The sequence below is a fragment of the Hermetia illucens genome, chromosome 3, assembly GCF_905115235.1.
Source record: "Hermetia illucens chromosome 3, iHerIll2.2.curated.20191125, whole genome shotgun sequence".
In the NCBI taxonomy this organism is placed as follows: domain Eukaryota; kingdom Metazoa; phylum Arthropoda; class Insecta; order Diptera; family Stratiomyidae; genus Hermetia; species Hermetia illucens.
The window spans coordinates 36,037,150-36,054,976 of record NC_051851.1 but is presented as its reverse complement, the minus strand read 5'-3'; the positions used below and the strand labels follow the sequence as shown (position 1 = coordinate 36,054,976).

The window sequence follows — 17,827 nt, the reverse complement described above, 5'->3', positions numbered from 1 at the left end:
GGGTTCTTAGCAAGAAGAATAGCCGCGTTCGAAAGAAGAATTCTCCGAAGAATTTTTGGCCCCTTACATAAGGATGAACGATTCCGTAGCCTACATAATGACGAAATCTATGAGCGATACCATGACCGTCCGGTTGTGGATAAAATCCGGCTCAATAGGTTACGGTGGGCGGGTCACTTAATCTGTATGGATGAGGATGATCCAGCCAGGAAAGTCTATAAGGGTAATATCTATGGTAGGAAAAGAAGACGAGGCAGACCCTGCCTGAGATGGAGCGATGGTGTAGGTCAGGATGCCAGACAGCTTTTCGGGATATCGAATTGGTGCACTTCGGCGCAAAACCGGGATGTCTGGAGTTCCTTATTAAGGCAGACCTAGACCGGATATCGGTTGTTGCGCCGTTGACGATGATGATACCAAAAAAAGGAAGGAAGGGCTTTATTTTCGGTTTTGAACTGCTTTTCTTCGCTTTTTACATAAATTGAAGTCCTATTTCGGTATTTCAGTTGGCTTTTTCCATATCATTCCAAAAAAAAAAAATATTTTGGCACTCGACTTTATCGTCAGTGTTGACTCTCTTCGTAACCTTCACAATTCCTTTTCGGTTTGGTTGGTTTGGTTTAATGCTGTGTCTACAGATTTCTATAGTCTACATTTTATATAAAGCTTTTTCTAGTCAATTTTATTGTGTCTCTTTTCAGGCGGTCGAACTTACAAACAAACCGGAAATTCAAGCGATTGCCCTAAACATCCTCTTCCGAGTAGCCTTTACCGATTCTAGGCTCTACACAGAATTCATAAAAAGGGACACTTTAAACCTTATCGGGTCCGTTATTAAGACTAGTCATTGCTCAAAAAGTGTTCATTTACTAAAAGTGATTTTAAATAATGCGTGCAGTGGTATAGTATGCGATCAGAAAAACGGTGAAATTCAATTAGTGGAAAATCTCGACGTGTGTGTAGTGTATCCAAACCTCATTGTCAATACAATCAAACGTTACTCTGATTGGAGCACTATTGATTCTTTGGATTCTACTGTAATAGATATGATCTTACAATGCATTCAAGATTTGGTTAGTGATAAACAAATCCAGCAGAACTATAACACGATGCAGTTTATTAAAGCCGGACTTGTACGAGAGCTATTGAATCTTTGTAAAATTTATCTCGTCGAAGCACCAATCCCGGTGTATTTTTCAAAGAAAACGGCTTCATTATTCATAAATATCTTGAATACTTTTGCTGGTGCTCCGCCTTCTCCGTCGCTTCTTGATGAAATTACAAAGCTTCTTCTTATCTTACAAAGGCCAAACGAGTGTTACGTTACCGATAATCGGTCTAGATTTTATTTTCTGTTAACTTCGGATATACCATCAAAATCAAGACTTATAACGCTTCCGTTATCGTCTAATAAAATTCGGCTATCGATTCGCAATCGAAAAAGCCCATTCACAGGTTCCGAAAAACAATTTCAAAGCAGAGGCGAGTTTAAAATAACAAATTGTGAACATCTTATGAATAGAAAAGCCGCAAAATCGCGACACAATCGCTTCACTAATTTCATATATGATTATGATACGCTGCAAACGATTGCAAATTGCTCTGGAATTGATGAAAGAAAACTTTGTGTAGTCAGGCGAGAACACAATGAACGATTTAGAAAATTTTTGTTGGAGCTGAAGAAAAAACAACTTTTACAGTCTCAACATGAGAAAAATGATAACAGAAGAACCATAAGGAAGAAGTCCAAAAGACTGCGAACAGTTTCTGATAATGACAATGCTCGAAGAGGTGATTGCATATTATATAAAAAGCACAACGGTATATCATAGAAATTTTTTCTTATTTATTTACAGTTCGAACATTTTCTAGTACCGAGGACGACATCATGCTGCGTGGCGGATTCGATATAGTTCACTCAGATGAAATTTCAAGTTTAGAAGAAACACAAGGCAGCAAAGGTACAATTAGATCTGCTAGGGTAAATGCATATCATAGTGTCGGAGTTATTGCAATGCAGAATGGTCTTTTCACTCTGCTACGAGACTATCTACTGGTCTTACCAGATAGTGCAATTGATGAGGTAAATCTGCTGCATGTTTTGCGAAAATTTAAATAACAAAATGATCTGAACTTGCAGGTTTTAGCACATTATGTAAAATTAGAAATTATCTTAGTCCTTGCAAATCATAGAAGTTGTGATGTACGAACGTCAATTCTTAAACTTTTGATGGTATTTTGTGAAAGGCTTTTGCCAAGTGAATTGCAAGTCGTGACGAAAAAAATGTACTGGCATCATTTAGCCAATCAACTAGCCTTGCATCCTGTAGACGGTACACTTATGGAAACATGTCTAGAATGGGTAACATGTAAACCTGGCTTTTCAATTAACTTCGAAGAAATTTCTGATCAGGAATTGAAGATTCATAATAAAATCGGATTGAATGCTTTGCTGGCCATGTCCGTGCAAACTGTACAGAATACTAATTTGGCTGCGAATGTATTCAAGGTCATAGAATACATTTACAGGACGGTATGTTGTACTTTAATTGGTTTTCCAGCATATTAAATATAAAGAACTTTGTAGGATCCTGCGCATAATATGTTAATGATTGAAAGTGGAGTAATTCAATCGACCGTGAAGGCTCTACAGAAAATCTACTTAGAAATCAAAGTAGACTACCGGAAAACGGAATACAATATCCGCGACTTGTTAACAACAATCGCGAAAAAAAGTGTTTGCTCAAATGGACATATAAATGTGAGTTCATAGAGTCTGAAATAAAATTAATCAATAATGTCTCATCACTATTTCTTAGGTACTCTGGGAATTGTTAAATATACTCTCATATTATGGAAGTAACAACTTTACGAAAGTGGTATACGGATTTCGTTCCATCCAAGCTCATATTTTGTTATCGCTCATACAAATGTTTTTAAGAGAAAATGTCCACATTGGACTCAATATAAAACTCAAAGGTGAGAGTTATTTATGTAAACTGAACCTGCATAGTATGAATGCCTTGAATCTTTCATTAGATATACAATTAGCAGACTCGAATTTATCATCCTCGGAAACTCGAACTCGGTTCGAACTACTCATCGACCGCAGCATCCAGTTCTTTATTTCTATAAGCGATTCATATCATCCCTCCGCTGTAGAAGTTCAATTATTTGAGTTATTAATAATTTTGAGCCTGTCAGGAAATTCTCGATGTAGCAGTCTGATAGGTTGGGGTTTGGCGCCAAATCGAATCTTAACTTTCAAGAGTTCTGTAACTACTCACCTGTTAGCCTTATTGGAACAAAGCAACGCCTTACCTAATATTGTCTGTGATTGGAAAATGGTTAAAGCTTTTTTATGGAAATATCAATCTTTGTCCGGAATCAATGGCGAGTGCTCGCCTGTGTCAAAGGTGTGTAAAAAATTGCTAGTGACTGAAAATGATTTGTGGAGCTTAGAGGAGTCAGTTGATAAATTGGAGCTGAGTCGGTCAAATTGTTTGACGGAACAGAAACCAATGATTGAAAAAGCTCTATATAGGTTTGAATCGATTGCTCAAACTTGTACTGATACGGCGATGTCAATAACAAGAATAGTTGCTGATTTACAGGTTTGTTTGGTGATTCTTGATACTGTTAAGATTTGAATGTGATTATAATAATGTTGATAATTGTAGAATTCAGAAAGGAAACACTTGTTGAATCTGATGCGACAGTACGATGAAAGTTTCATTTACGCCGAATGGAAGTTAGTTATTCAAAGGATGACCCACGAAGGAACACCATGGCATTGTCCTAGTCTCTATCCCAAGTAAGTTGAATCAAAAGGTTGATTGGCAAATTAGTGGCATTGGCAAATATGTTATATAGGATATTAAGTTTAGTTCTAAACCGCAAATTGATTGACTAAATCAGAAGCAGAACATTTAGGAAGTCTTCTTTGCTTAAAGATTCATTGTTTTTCGTATATATATATTCTGATACTGATATCTTCCGTCGCCTTCAGCGCGAGTTCTGCTCTGAGGAAAGGAGTTGATAATTAAATTTACTTGTTTCAGTCTTTATAAAAAAAATCAAGATAAACCTTGGATAGTTTCAAAAGTTGAACATAACATGGCGAGATATAAACACATTAGAACTGCGATTAGTGTAAAATTTTTCCAGCCGTTGATGCAATTATATTCTATGGGTTTGGAATCCATCACCATCAACGGTGCAACAACCAGTATCCGGTCTAGGCCTGCCTTAATAAGGAACTCCAGACACCCAGGTTTTGCGCCGACGTGCACCAATTCAATACCCCTAAAAGCTGTCTGGCGTCCTAACCTACGCCATCGCTGCATCTCAGGTAGGGTCTGTATCGTCTTCTTTTTCTACCATTGATTTTGCCGGGCTGGATCATCCTTACCCATACGGGTTAAGTGACGCGCCCACCGAAGCTTGTTGAGCCCGATGTTATCCATAACCAGACGGTCATGGTATCGTTCATAGATTTCGTCGTTATGTAGGCGACATGTAGGGAGGCAAAAATTCTTGGGAAGATTCTTCCCTCGAACACGGCCAAGAGTTTGCAGTTTTGTTTTTGATAAGAGCCCAAGTCTCCGAGGGATACTTAAGGACTGACAAGATCATTGTCTCGTACAATAAGAGTTTTGACCCTATGGTGAGACGTTTCGAGCGAAACAGTTTTTATAAGCTGAAATACTCAAGCGTGTGCCTTGCATTTTCGTCGCAATCTATCAACAGGTTGGCCTTTTTTGTTGCTAAGGTGCTCGTCAAATGTTCTTCTGGCGCAGCTCAACGGTCGTGAGTCATGTAAGCCGAGGAAATATACACGTTCTCCGTCCTCGCCTGCTCCTGTTTGACCACGGCTAGGTCGCTGGAACTCAGATCCATACACAGAAAAGCGTGCAGATTCTTCTTTGCGATGATAAATTCTCTAGGTCTGTCGTATTCAGCGTCTCCTGTGCTGTGAAATAAATTAAAATATTTGCTTTGGAGCCCGTTAATAGTTTGGTCCCCTCCGATGCAATGCTCCTGTATTAGTGCGATGTCGATGTCTTCCTATAGGTAGATTAGCCGATGCGCTCTTCGAGTGCTGCAGATTTCTCTGCGTTACTTTCAGCATAATTTGCTTGCGTGGGGGGTTCGTCAGTCCCCGTCGGACCATCGATCCTCATCTCCTCCAACAGCTCGTTGGCGGCGTCGATTGGATCCAGGTCGCTGTCCAATTTTGGAGGGCGGAACACTTTCGCCTTTACGTTCCTGATTCCGAACCACCCTTTATAGTCGACCTTTTTCAGTGCCTCCAAGCACTCTCCATTTATAGGGAGCGGAAAATGTTGGTTATTTGTCTGGGGTTCTTCCTCCTTGATGACAACCCGGTTGTCCATGGGAATCCAGTGGTTTTGAAGGCGCAGGAATTGAATGAGCTTGTCCTTATCCATGCGGATCTTCGTCAACCAGAAGCGAGTGCCCGGTCTCCTGGGAATCTCGTTGTAGAGGATGACTTTGAGCTTTACGTCCTCCCAGGTGTCGCTGATCTTAGCGATGCATGAATTGAGGAAATCTCTTGAGAGTTGAGTCCTCGCTAGCTATAACGTGCAACCCACTTGCCACCTAAGAGGAATCAAAGCAGGGAATAGATCCCGCGTGTTTGCCTTTGGCGTCCAGGAGATGCTCAATGACCATCTCCAACAGCCTGACCTCGACACTGGTCTACACCTCCGACGCTAGTTTACCGCTAGGAGACTTACCGTCCGCCAACGCCACACGTAAGTTGCTCCTGGCCACGTCGCTGAAGGATTTCGCATTTCAATTTTGTGTTTAAGAGCGACGGGCTTCGCTTTCGTATTTAGCGAGGTCTTTTTCATACGGCTCGTCGACAGTACCGGTCTCCTTATTCTTAGCAATCTTGCTGGGAATATGCATGGCCTTCTGGTACTGACTCTTGAGCAGGACATCAACGGAGCTTCGCTTCTTAGCTAGTTTCCGATGACCGATGTTCTTGTCAGTCTTTACTTTTGAGGGGTCGCCTGACGTCGAGGATTTCGGGTTAGGAGTACTATGTCTGGTACTTGCTACACTCAGCTTGTCGGCAGTGGATTCCAGGCTAGAAACCATTAGTCCGTCTGCCGGGAGGTCCCTGTGGTTGGTTTCAGCACAGCGGTGCTACGGCTGGCACCGAGTGTGCTGCTTTCGACGGCTACTGTCTCCTGGCTGAATTCCGGCAGCTCGTCCTCCGATGATGCGCCTGGCATCACCACCTCTTCTATCGTTGGTTTGTTTTCTTAATAATTGAGTCCATGTCCCACGAGTAGTCCGAGAAGAATGGCCAGCCTGTCTAGCTCAGCCACCAGAGTAAGGGTCGTATTTGAAATTGAAGATGCCTAAGGTATTCAGAGTTCGCATACTAAAGACCAGGCTCCTCATTGGCCACGCAGCCTTCGATATATACTGTTCCACGTTGGCTTGGGACCCTATTAGGCCCTTCTCCAGTGCAGGGAGAAAGATCCCCGGGCTGTTGCTTCAGCTCATTCCCCCGCCAGATCCACTTGTGCCGAACACATTACCAGCAGACAAGCATATCCTCGTCAGTTGGGAGAGTCTACTCCCAGCCTGGCCTTACACACTTTTAGCCCGCCTGAAGACGGTTTCCAGCGGACACCGCGAGGAGGTCGTGTGAGGGCTGGTCGAATTATGCAATTTTAACCTGAAGCGTGATCAGACCAGGCCACCTTGCTTTATGTTCTGTTCATCAGTCCAATTGATATGCGGCAGGCAATTTCCCATTACTGAGATGTTGCAGCGTTCTGTGAGGACTGGCAAAATGGAAAAGGTGTCTAGTAGAAAAACGCTTACATTTGATACGACATCACTTATTTCACTCTTGATTCCAAAAGGAACATGGGAAAAACTTTCACTGAAAGAAATGTATATAACACTTGCCTGCGGCTATTTACAAAACGTACTTACGATATTCTAACGTGATCCAAATTTATATTCTAAATCTCAAAAATCTATTCAATTTTATTTACAGGTCATGGGAGCTGGATGATACTGAAGGCCCATTACGAAGTCGCACACGTTTACGTCGCTGCACACTAAACATTAATTCGAGATTTATAATGCCGGACTTCCGGGCATCGCACACAGAAAACCAACCTAAGACGTATCCCCTAAAGTATTTAATCTCATCCCACGACCAACAAATGAATTTTTCACTCAATGCTCAAATATTATTTAATTTCCCTGCCAAATTCTTACCAGTCGATGGTGAAATTGATGGTGAACTCATTGTCACCGAAGAAAAAATCTTTTTCGCAGCAACTCATCGCTATAAGTTTTTCTATATAAATGCTTTCATTGACAATATCACTGAAATCTGGATTCGCCGTTATCAACATCAAGAGAATGCCTTTGAATTCTTCATTAGCTCAAATAAATCGTTTTTCTTTGTTGTTGAAAATCCGGATGATAGAGTTGTCTTGAGGGAAATATTCGCTGATAAAATTGTGGTGAATGTAGATCCAGTGAAACTAATGCAGCAATGGAAAGAAGGTCGATTAACAAATTGGGAATACTTAATGACCTTGAATCAACTCGCGGGGAGAACATATAACGATTTGATGCAGTATCCAGTTTTCCCTTGGATTTTGGCAGACTATACATCTGAATGTCTGGATCTGACGCAAAGAAGTAGCTATCGGAAGCTGGATAAACCGATCGCAGTGCAGCATAAAGAAAACGAACAGCATTATCTCAATAACTATGGAGTAAGTATGACCGACTGCTTGTCATTCAAACTTAACCGAGATATTGGTTTCAGTATATAAGCAACTCTATGACAAATGGTGGAGGTTGGGAGCTGAAACCATACCACTACAGCTCTCATTACTCGAATTCTGGTACTGTCTTGCACTTCCTGGTTCGAATTCCGCCGTTCACTAAATTCTTCCTACGCTACCAAGGTGAATGTCGACCTAATATATTTAATTCCTTCTTAGATGTTTCAATATCATATTTTTCTGTCGATAGACAACAACTTCGACATACCAGATAGAACGTTTCATTCTCTAAACACAACATGGAAATTGGCGAGTAAAGATTCACCGACAGACGTAAAAGAGTTGATTCCAGAATTCTTCTGTTTGCCTGAGATGTTTGAAAACTTCGAAGGATTTGATTTTGGAGTGAGACAGAATGGAGAAATTGTTAACCACGTCATGTTGCCACCTTGGTGCTGGAACAATCCACGACTATTCGTCCTAATTCATCGACAGGCACTTGAATCGGAAATGGTTCGAAAAAATTTACATAATTGGATTGACCTGATTTTTGGATACAAGCAAACAGGACAACCAGCCGTTGATGCTTTGAACGTTTTCCATCCGGCAGTAAGTTGGAATGATGGTCCGATTCTTTACAATTATTATTATTCCCATATGGCTTTTTCCAGACTTATTCCGATTTCGAGTTTTCAGCTATAAAGGACCCAATTGAAAGGCAGGCGGTTCAAACAATGGTAAAAACTTACGGGCAAATGCCACGGCAGCTATTCAAGACCCCACATGATAATTCTGCGGAACTGAACTATAGTCCGCACCAACCATCTGTGTTGACCTCAGTGAAAGGACTTCGATGGGGAATTTTTACAGGATCACCTCAATTGGAAGATCCAAAGATATGCAGCGTATTTAAACAACCGAATGTTCCCTTTTCAGTTCTACTACCGTTTGAAAGCAAGAACATGCTCTATGGGTTGTATGAGAAAAGTTCCGTCATGCTTGGAACGGACTCAGAATATAACCTTGTTTCGTGGCACTACGATGATTTTATAGTTCGTGTGCAACCACTAAACGATAACATCCATTCCTCCAAGCCACTTTTATTCAACGATCCGGCTGATCCGATAAGCTGCTGTGGGTCGCATTCTTCTTCTAATGTTCTGTGGTTTGGACATAGTTCGGGGAAAATAACAGTATATCACTGCACGAACCATGACATTGGGAAGAGTGGCCGAAATCGACACTCTAATATTGGGATGAAGTTGTCATACAATTCCGCATTTCGTAGATTATCCTTAAAACTTCCATCTCGATTAGAGGAATATGAATCTTTGAAAGAGAATAAGACTTGCAAGTATGATCTCGGGACAATACACTGGTCTGGTCCGACTGTACTTGTCCGACACACAGACGAAGTGACTGCCATCTGCATTTCTATCGAGTTCAAAATCGTTGTTTCGATCGGAAAGGACGGATTAGCGGTAATATGGGATCTAAACAGGTTTGTAAAGCGAATATGCTTCTATAGGAGACATAATAAGTAACCTATTTCTATTTCAGCTTGAACTATATACGAACGATAGATCGACCGTCCGAAATACGTCACTCACCACTCAACATCGTTATCATAAGCCCTACTTTAGGAGATATATTTACTGTCCATTCAATAGAACCTTCAGAGGACAATAGACGATTATCCGATGTCGATGAGGAATGCTTTGAAGTAACTGAAGAAAACCTCGATGATTTCGTTAATGTTGCGATGAATTACAATGGGCAGTCGATAATGAGGTTACATTCGGTAAATGGCAAATACGTCAGCCATAATATACAGGAGGAGCGGATGTTGTGTGCTTGTTATTCGTACATTAAGGAAGGAGTAGGCGTAAATGTTATCGCCACCGGATTTGAAGGCGGAATCGTAAAGTTATGGTCCAGCTGGGATTTGAGCTTAATTAGAGAGATCATTGTATCACAATTAGACGTCCTGAGGTAATTTGAAGTATTACAGTTAAAGCCGGCTCCTTTAATCAACGACATCTTCCTTTGCAGCTTAACATTTGCCACATATCAACATTTGGCTGTTTTAACAAAAGATTACATTCAAATTTGGGATTCAGAAGGGCTTCTTGGCGATCCTCCCAAACTCCCGCAATTTATGTTACACAAAGGAATAAACGCTTGAAAATACTCCCTGATTGATACTTTGAGTTGATATCATTATAAGAACAAAAAGAAAGAGAATCGTTTCTATGTTTTATTAAGTTATTAAATTTTTGTACTTACATAAAAATAAAAATGTTGTTATTTTATTATATAAGTTTTAGTGCGCTACGCAAATAAATTTTTAAAATCTTTTATAGCATCTACGTCTTTTTCTGAGCTAGAACGTGGAACGGTTAGGGCCCTTCCGTTTTCGAGTAGGCACGCTATAATTCTCGTAACATTCATTATAGAACCCGCAGCAATATATGGGAATTTATGTGATTTTCCGTCTTTGAAATTAAACAACAGTCGTTTCGAAACATAATTTGAATAGTTACTCAGATGCCCAACTTCAATATACTCATTGTAAATTGGCGAATACATTTGAATTGACGCCCTTAGACTCTCTGCACCCGTAAGTTGGTGGGCTGGCAGGTAAACAATTCTAAAATGAGTGTCGAGTTCACGGAACAGATCTATTGCCAATCCAAGCGCGGTTTCAACTTCCTTATCCAATTCATCTTCATCTCGGGCAGCGATGAATGTTTGTATGCAGTTTGATTGTGTGGCGGTGAAAAGTCCCCGGTGCGGTTTTTCATCTTGCATGATATATTCACGTCCACTTGCTACGAAACGAAGTGGTAAAAACGTTGGAAAAATACTAAGCTTTGTAATGAAGCCCAGGAAGCTGGCAACTGAGCCACCTCCAGTTAAATGCAGCAAATTAACTTTCGACTCCTTTATATCTTCCTCGTCAACGATTTCGATTTGATTTAAGTCGATAGACGCAGCTTCAAGTAAAAGTGTTCGTGCAAAGTCAGGATTGACGAATTGCACATAGCCCGAATCGAGGAAACGCTGAACGCAATTGAATGGTGTATAGTAGTCGAAATGGGCAGCTTCCTTCTTCAAATAATAGCATGTTGGGTCGCGGTAGTCGATCAGATCTTTGCGATCTAAATGACTATGGGGCTCTTGGATGCTCTTTGGAAGACCTTGACGGTAAATAATTCTCGACTCATCCACTGGAGTCTTTTGACATAATCCATTTGGTAGTTTCAGGAAATTGTGGACAAAGTCATCTTCGATTGGATATAGTTCTTCCTTCAATGATTTCAGTGAATTCCGAAGTTCGACCCCCTCGTGTTTTTTTGCTTGAAGAATGGACTCATCTTGCTGAAAAGGAAAATATTGGGTCATAAGCTAATAGTATATGCGGAGATAAATAAAAAAAGGATATGGAAGAATGGAAATGCAAATTGAGTTTTTATTGTAATTAGCTCAACGTATGTTACCGTTACATTATCGTTGGAGATCCTGAGTAGAAGACGAAATAGCTACGAAGCTGGTAAGTAAAAAAAGTAAGGTTTGAAGTTTTAAATTTACACTGAATGAACGATTTAAAGGTTCACACTTCGCCTGAAACCGGTTAAAAAACAGAATCAAACATTACTACAATTTAAATGCTGCCGTTTCCGAAAATAAACAGGATTAAAAATGAAACCTAAAGGAACCGATTAAAAATAGATATCTGTAATACCAGCCTCCAACGAGCAACCTGTTAGCCAATCAAGTTGCAGGTGGCAATGAAGTTAGACGCAGCAAGTTATATTGCCCGTGGCGTGGTTCGCGATTTGGTTTACAACTTAATTATGGTCAAGCAAAAGCAACAATTGCTCATCACACGATCTCTACTCTTCAAGGTCTTAGAACTAAATGATATTCTTAAGGCGCATGGTGTGTGAAAAATGAATTGCAGTTTGGTTGGCAACCAATTTCCCTTTTCTATGGCTACTTTTAATGACAGGGAGGATCATTGCGCACGTTATTTTATTATTATTTTATTATTTGATTTTTAATGAGACTCTGCTTCAATTTTATTAATGTTGTGCAAATGATAAATCTGTGTCCGGATAGCTGAGTGGTTAGACCACGAGGATGTCATACGGAAGGTCGCTGTGCAAATCTCACTGGTAGCAGTGGGAAGATATGCATCACAATTATTATGAAATCTGGAGACCTAACAACAAACCAGATGAAAGGATTTAAAGATACACAGGATCACCAATTTCAGCAGAACAATTATCGTTCTGCCACTATCGTCGAAGCCTAAGCAAAATTAGTGCGATTGAAATTGACTTAGGATCAGCATACTCATTTAAGGACCACGAAATCTTCGTAACCCTCAACAACTGAAATCCAATCTACTTTAGGTCCAGCTTTTACATTTACGACGTTTTTGTCCCCGACGAGAAAGCCACGATCGTATATCGTAACAATGCCACCACCACTGATTACACATCCGCTACAGCAACATCAGCGATTGATGACCCAACGATTCAATCAACCATGGAAGCGGAATCGAATCACTTGTTGTAGTTAAGGATAATCTTAACTCCAAGCAGAGGAACCTTTCATATAAATGACCTGGACTTCCACATAAAGATAGCAGCAACCAAATTCGATATGACCATGAACCAAATCTTTAGAAACATCTTAAAAATGGAGGTCCATGTTGATGACATCATCATCCATGGAGCAATGCGGGACGAATGCTGTAATAACCTGATTGTAAACTGCATTCAACAATAACGGCACCAAATCATTCGAGAAGATAAAAGTAATTTAAGATTAGCACCGACTGAAATCAGCGGACGATATCAACTCCTTTCTTCTTGCCTAGTACGCTATTTCACACCCAGAGCATTTACAAGGCGTGAAATTCTGTTGGCCGAGTTAACGTGGTTGGGCTTTTCTCCGAGCTTTGTCGGTTAGCAATCTACAAATCGAGAGTCTTATTTATGCACCAAAAACGGCTACCATACCTCGGAATTGGGCTGATCTTTGGCCTTTTGCTTTCGTCAGCGGTTTCCGTCCACATCGTTTCGGTCTCTTCGAATTCATTCGATCATTAATGGATTTTTGAAACGCAGCTCAGTTACTCCGACGCACCATGGACTATTTCGCAGGAGATGGTCCATTCGCGTATTGCAAGGCAAAACGGACGCACGCTTTGTAGTCTTATACTTCTGACATACGATGCACTGTCTGGCCCAAGAATTAATCTCCTTGTTCATGGACGGCCAGAAATACTTTGCGGTGACTGGCCAATTCGTTGTCTGAATGCCTGAGTCCGCAAGATCAAGAACCGGCCGGAATATATGGCTTTGATCTCTTGTCTGAAGTCTAGCATTAAATACTGGATGTCGCGTCGAAGATAGTGTATTTGGAGTTGGTCCTTAGGCTCTGAAAAACTGCGTCGTGTCGGCAGTTGCAGGAAAATCGACGGTGGCGGGGATCTTGGCCTCTTGACCAAGTAACAAAGCGTCAGCAACTACTGACTGATAAAGCTCAAATGCCGAAGTTGGCAAAAAGACGCTTTGTCGGGCTTTTGTTTCAAAGCAAAAGTCAGTGGCCTATGATTCGTGAACACTTTGAACGGCCAGCTTTAGCGGAATACTGAAAGTATTTAATTGCGAGGTATGCAGTTAGTTTAGTTTGCTGGGGGAAGTCGCACTCCGGCTATTGTTAGGTCCATTGCACTATCCCCGTAAATCGCCCATTGAAGGGCTTCCGCCTACGGCGTTCGCAAACTTTAGCGAATCTGAGAACATTCTCCAGACGCAGAGAATGTGCAGATTATTCATTGAAGAAAACCTTGAGGAGGCCGCGGAGCTGCATAAAAATTACAGGGCCGTCTCCTCCGCCTCCTCACTTTGGATGCACCTAGCCGAAACCACCACCCCAATCTTTTCCATATGGTAGTTTAATGAGCAATGTCCCGTTAAAAACCCTACTGGAGTTTTCATGTGCCACTTCTTAAGGAACAACAAAAATGCAGCTCTAGTGACCCCAGATTCTTTCACAAGGATTTTCGCTTGTCGACAAGAGTTCAAATTGCTCCACTCGGCTGCGTGAATTCTTGCAATTTCACCCTTTTGAGTAGACTTGACAGTGGATGGTCGGATTCCAAAAGCTGATTCTGGCCCCACCATTGTGGATCCAGACCCTCTTCGAGCCAGTCTGTCAGCCTCCTCATTACCAGCGATGTTAGAGTGGCCCAGCACCCACATTAGAAATGTTTCGTTCAGTCGGCGAAGTTTCAACAGCACCTGATGACAACTCCACACCAACTGGTTTGATATGTTGTTGCTGTTTAGTGCTGATAATGCCGCCCGACTGTCGGAACAGAATCGAATGGTGCGACCCCTTCATTTTTGTCGCAGACGTTCGTCTGCTGCCAATCAAATAGAATATATCTTCGCCTGGAATATGGTCGTAATTTTTCCGAGAGGGCGGGCCAGTTCCATAATCGGATTCCCCAAGAACATCCCCGCGCCCGATCCGCCCTCAATGACTGACCCGTCGGTGAAGATTATTAAGTCTGAAAAAAGAACCAGGTTTTTTTCCATATCCTGTAAATATTTTTTTTTTCCTGCATACAATCGTTTCGGAGACCACGAAACCATTGTATGCGGGAAAAAATAAAAATATTTACAGGATAAGGAAAAAAACCTAGTTTTTTTTGTTAAACTTATATACCAACTGTAAAAAAAACATGGGCATTAATTTCAAATTATTAAGTCTGTAATCTGAAAAGACTCATGACGATTTGTCGACCATTCTTTTCTTTTGGTGATTACGACAGTCTATATCTTTTCAATGAATGGGGAGTAGATTTAGGATAGCTTCAAGTGCCGCAGTCGGCGTAGTACTCATTGATCCAGTAATAATTAGGCAACCAAGCCTCTGAATTTAAGCGATCACATACTGTGTCGGCAAACTCACCGGTAATTATTACGGCTACGTCGTCTGCAGGGTATCCATTGCCAAGAACCATAACAGCGGAGAGAACAAACCCCCACCCCCCTGTGGGCAACCCCTAAGGCATCTTACTTTAATAAACTTCTGGCCGACCAATATGTGGATCTTTTGTCCACTCTAGCATGCGAAGGATCAAACTGATTAGCAGCGGTTCGATTCCATGCTGTCTTGCCGCATCACAAATTGCCGCGAATAAGGCATAACTGAAGGCACCTTCGATGTCTTTATAGCGATTCCAGCTATTATCTGAATCACACTTCAGGGCACGATTGAGAAGCATCCTTGTCGTTGTCCTTTGTTTGGCCAAATCCAAGTTCCACCATGATGTTTTACCCTTCTTTGGCAACTTGAGTGGATAACTTTCCTCGAAAGCTCAATTCCAGCACTGGATTTGATGCGTTTCCCAGGAATCGTGACTGGGGCGCTCAATTCCGAACTGCAGCGGGTGGAGGTGGATGTGCTTGTGATCCGAGAGGGTGATATCGTTTGATACTCTCCACTCTCCGACCAGAGCCGCGATGTCAGGGGATGCCACCGTCATGTCGATGACCTCTCGCCTGACCACGTTGAAGAAAATGGATTCATTATCCAAATTCAGGATCTGCAAATCGGTTCCTACTAGATACCCCAGTAGTCTCGATCCTCTTGCATGGATGTTGGAACTTCCCCAGCATATGTGGTGAGCGTCGACATCACATCCTGATATTACCCCTATGCCTCTACTTTTGGCATATTGCATAGCCCTGATGAATGTTCCACTGGGAACGTCTTCTGCGTCAATATGCAGGCAACTGCATATTTCCAACATAGTATCTCTTTATCTCCCTGTTGCCTTTTTATGGTTAGTTTAGCCGATGTGGTATGTGGTGGTATCGCCATCATACAGGTTGTTAACCAAATTAACATGGAAGTCTTTTGAGACTACCATGCAGGAGCGGGGCCGATCACTTCCATAGGCATAGGCAGGTCAGCATGTTGTAAATTTAGGCCCCTGACTACCCCACCAACAAGCCATGGTTCTTGTATGAGGTATGCAGTTGATAACTCACAATCATAGGTGCTGTAGTTCCGTTGAGCAGAATTCAGCTATTTGGAGAAGAAGCTCAACGGCTGCCAGATTTGGTTCTTTTTGGTGAAGAGCAGCACCTAATGCAATATCTGAGGCATCGACGAATGCAGCTAGGGGTGCATGTTGCTGAGAGACTGCCAGAAATGTAGCATCCCCATTTGTTGATTGGTGATCTGAAACGCTTGGACAGCCTCTGGGGAGCCCACAACCAGACGGGAGTCTTTGGGTTGCGACCCAGACAAGAAGGTGTTAAGGATCGACTGATAATAAGAGGCCTTGGGCAAGAAACGACGATAGAAGTCTAACATGCACTTGCGCCTTAATTGGGTCCAGTTGGATGCCTTCAAGGGTAATCAGGTGGCTTTGTAATCGCAAACTGCATTTCCCAACGTTAAGTACTAGACCGGCCTCAAGGAGAAGTTGAAAAATGCGATCGAGATACTCTAAATGCTCGAACTCAGAGGACCAGAACGCCATCCAAATATACGACACAAGATGAATCTCTGAAACGTTTGCGCCGCGTTGCACAATTCAAGAGCGAAGAAAATTTAGATAAATATAAAAAAGATTTAGCTTATATTAGTCTCAATTCTTGCAATAACTTCACATGAGAAAATTCCTTCTTCTTGAGTAACCATTCGCGGCTCAAATTCGATCTAGGTTTCCGCGATTTTTCCACTAAATATCCGATTAATAGTGATAGTACTACTTCCTCCATGAATGCAGCTTCTTATGAGATCGATAACTGGCGATGACGAAATATGAATCCTTAGAATTTACCGAAAAACAATTGTTGACCATACTCGATAGCCAAAGGTTGTACCTGTAAATTCCATCCTTGCCCGAGGCGTTTGCTAGCAAGTTGCCTTTCTCTCCGTTTTGGTCGCCTTTTTTGACAAGCAACTCCAAACCCAAAAAGAGTTACTATGATTTTACAGAATTCTAAAAGGCAGGATCATATGTAACCATACTGGTTACAATGCAAAAATATTTATACATTACCAGGATATATATGTGTGCTGTAATTTTTTTCTAAACCAAAAACGGAAGCTACATTCAGAACCTTCATAATTACATACTACAAAATGTGCAGAAATAGTGCTTCCGGTCATTCACAGTTGTTCCGCCCAAAAGGATTGTCTTGAAAACACTTCCCTTACGGTTTGTTATATATCAACTCCTTTCTTAGTTTTCTTTTTGACTCTCTAAATACCAGCAACCAAGGACTTCACTACTTTTCCACGAAAATTTCATCATCCATCCCCACAATTACAACTCGTTACAATTTGCACATGAAACAAATTTAAAATGTAGCTCACTTTCGTTTTTTGCAGCTCCTTTATTTCTTTCGCAATTTGGTCTCTCCTTAATTCCAAGTCGGCCTTTAAAGTCTCTTTCGATCTGTAAACTTCGTATTTTTTCAGCACCTCATCGGGGTTCAAGTTTAGCCGACGTTTGGCTATATTATCACGTAGAGCGTCCTGTTCGTCGATTAACGTCTTCGAAAACTCCATGTAAGGTGTGAGCACAGCATAGTTTTCCTTTGCCTTATCACCGGTCACATAGAGTGCCGATATCCTTCTCCGCGCTTGGTGCAGCACCGGAGCGGCTTGCCGCAGTCTCATGCTGGAATACAAACATATGGTGGACCATGATAATTCTTTTTAATGAGAATAACAGTTTTATGCACTCAACAGCAAATCACTTTCGTTCTTACATTGTTTTTAAATTGTCCGGAAGTTTTGGATTTTTGCCTCAATACCAACCCAGCCACATACCGACTCCATCCCACTTCCCGCTAAACTGTCAAATGCCGCTGAATCCAAAATCATATGTTTGTCAGATTACCAAGAGCGTGATGTGCGGATTATGCTCCTTTCCCGAAAGCTCCCCACAGTAGATTAAGATAGCGAATTTGTATCTGCTTAGTGTATTCACG

General features: G+C 41.5%; 2 protein-coding genes across 4 annotated transcripts in view; one reads left to right on the top strand and one right to left on the bottom strand.

Annotated features, from left to right (window-relative positions):
• The window catches only part of LOC119650892 (lysosomal-trafficking regulator), a 38,677-nt gene extending 28,594 nt beyond the window's left edge, over window positions 1–10,083 (top strand). For 2 of the 3 annotated variants that reach the window (XM_038054069.1, XM_038054070.1), the window contains 13 exons: window positions 702–1,791; window positions 1,857–2,083; window positions 2,141–2,533; window positions 2,588–2,761; window positions 2,820–2,979; window positions 3,040–3,623; window positions 3,681–3,814; window positions 7,043–7,778; window positions 7,832–7,973; window positions 8,041–8,399; window positions 8,462–9,291; window positions 9,351–9,782; window positions 9,843–10,083. In XM_038054069.1, the coding sequence (XP_037909997.1) occupies window positions 702–1,791; window positions 1,857–2,083; window positions 2,141–2,533; window positions 2,588–2,761; window positions 2,820–2,979; window positions 3,040–3,623; window positions 3,681–3,814; window positions 7,043–7,778; window positions 7,832–7,973; window positions 8,041–8,399; window positions 8,462–9,291; window positions 9,351–9,782; window positions 9,843–9,975 (5,394 nt within the window). In that variant the 3' untranslated portion in view covers window positions 9,976–10,083. The remainder of the gene's footprint in view (window positions 1–701; window positions 1,792–1,856; window positions 2,084–2,140; window positions 2,534–2,587; window positions 2,762–2,819; window positions 2,980–3,039; window positions 3,624–3,680; window positions 3,815–7,042; window positions 7,779–7,831; window positions 7,974–8,040; window positions 8,400–8,461; window positions 9,292–9,350; window positions 9,783–9,842) is intronic. The other variant, XM_038054071.1, reaches the window with a different exon arrangement.
• On the bottom strand, window positions 10,034–17,785 carry LOC119650894 (serine--tRNA synthetase-like protein Slimp). Its single transcript, XM_038054073.1, has 3 exons — window positions 17,606–17,785; window positions 17,208–17,514; window positions 10,034–11,171 (listed from the first exon to the last, which is right to left on the bottom strand). The coding sequence occupies exons 2-3, from the start codon at window positions 17,511–17,513 to the stop codon at window positions 10,122–10,124; spliced, it is 1,356 nt and encodes a 451-aa protein (XP_037910001.1). The 5' UTR covers window position 17,514; window positions 17,606–17,785; the 3' UTR covers window positions 10,034–10,121.
• Between the last annotated feature and the right edge of the window lie 42 nt (window positions 17,786–17,827).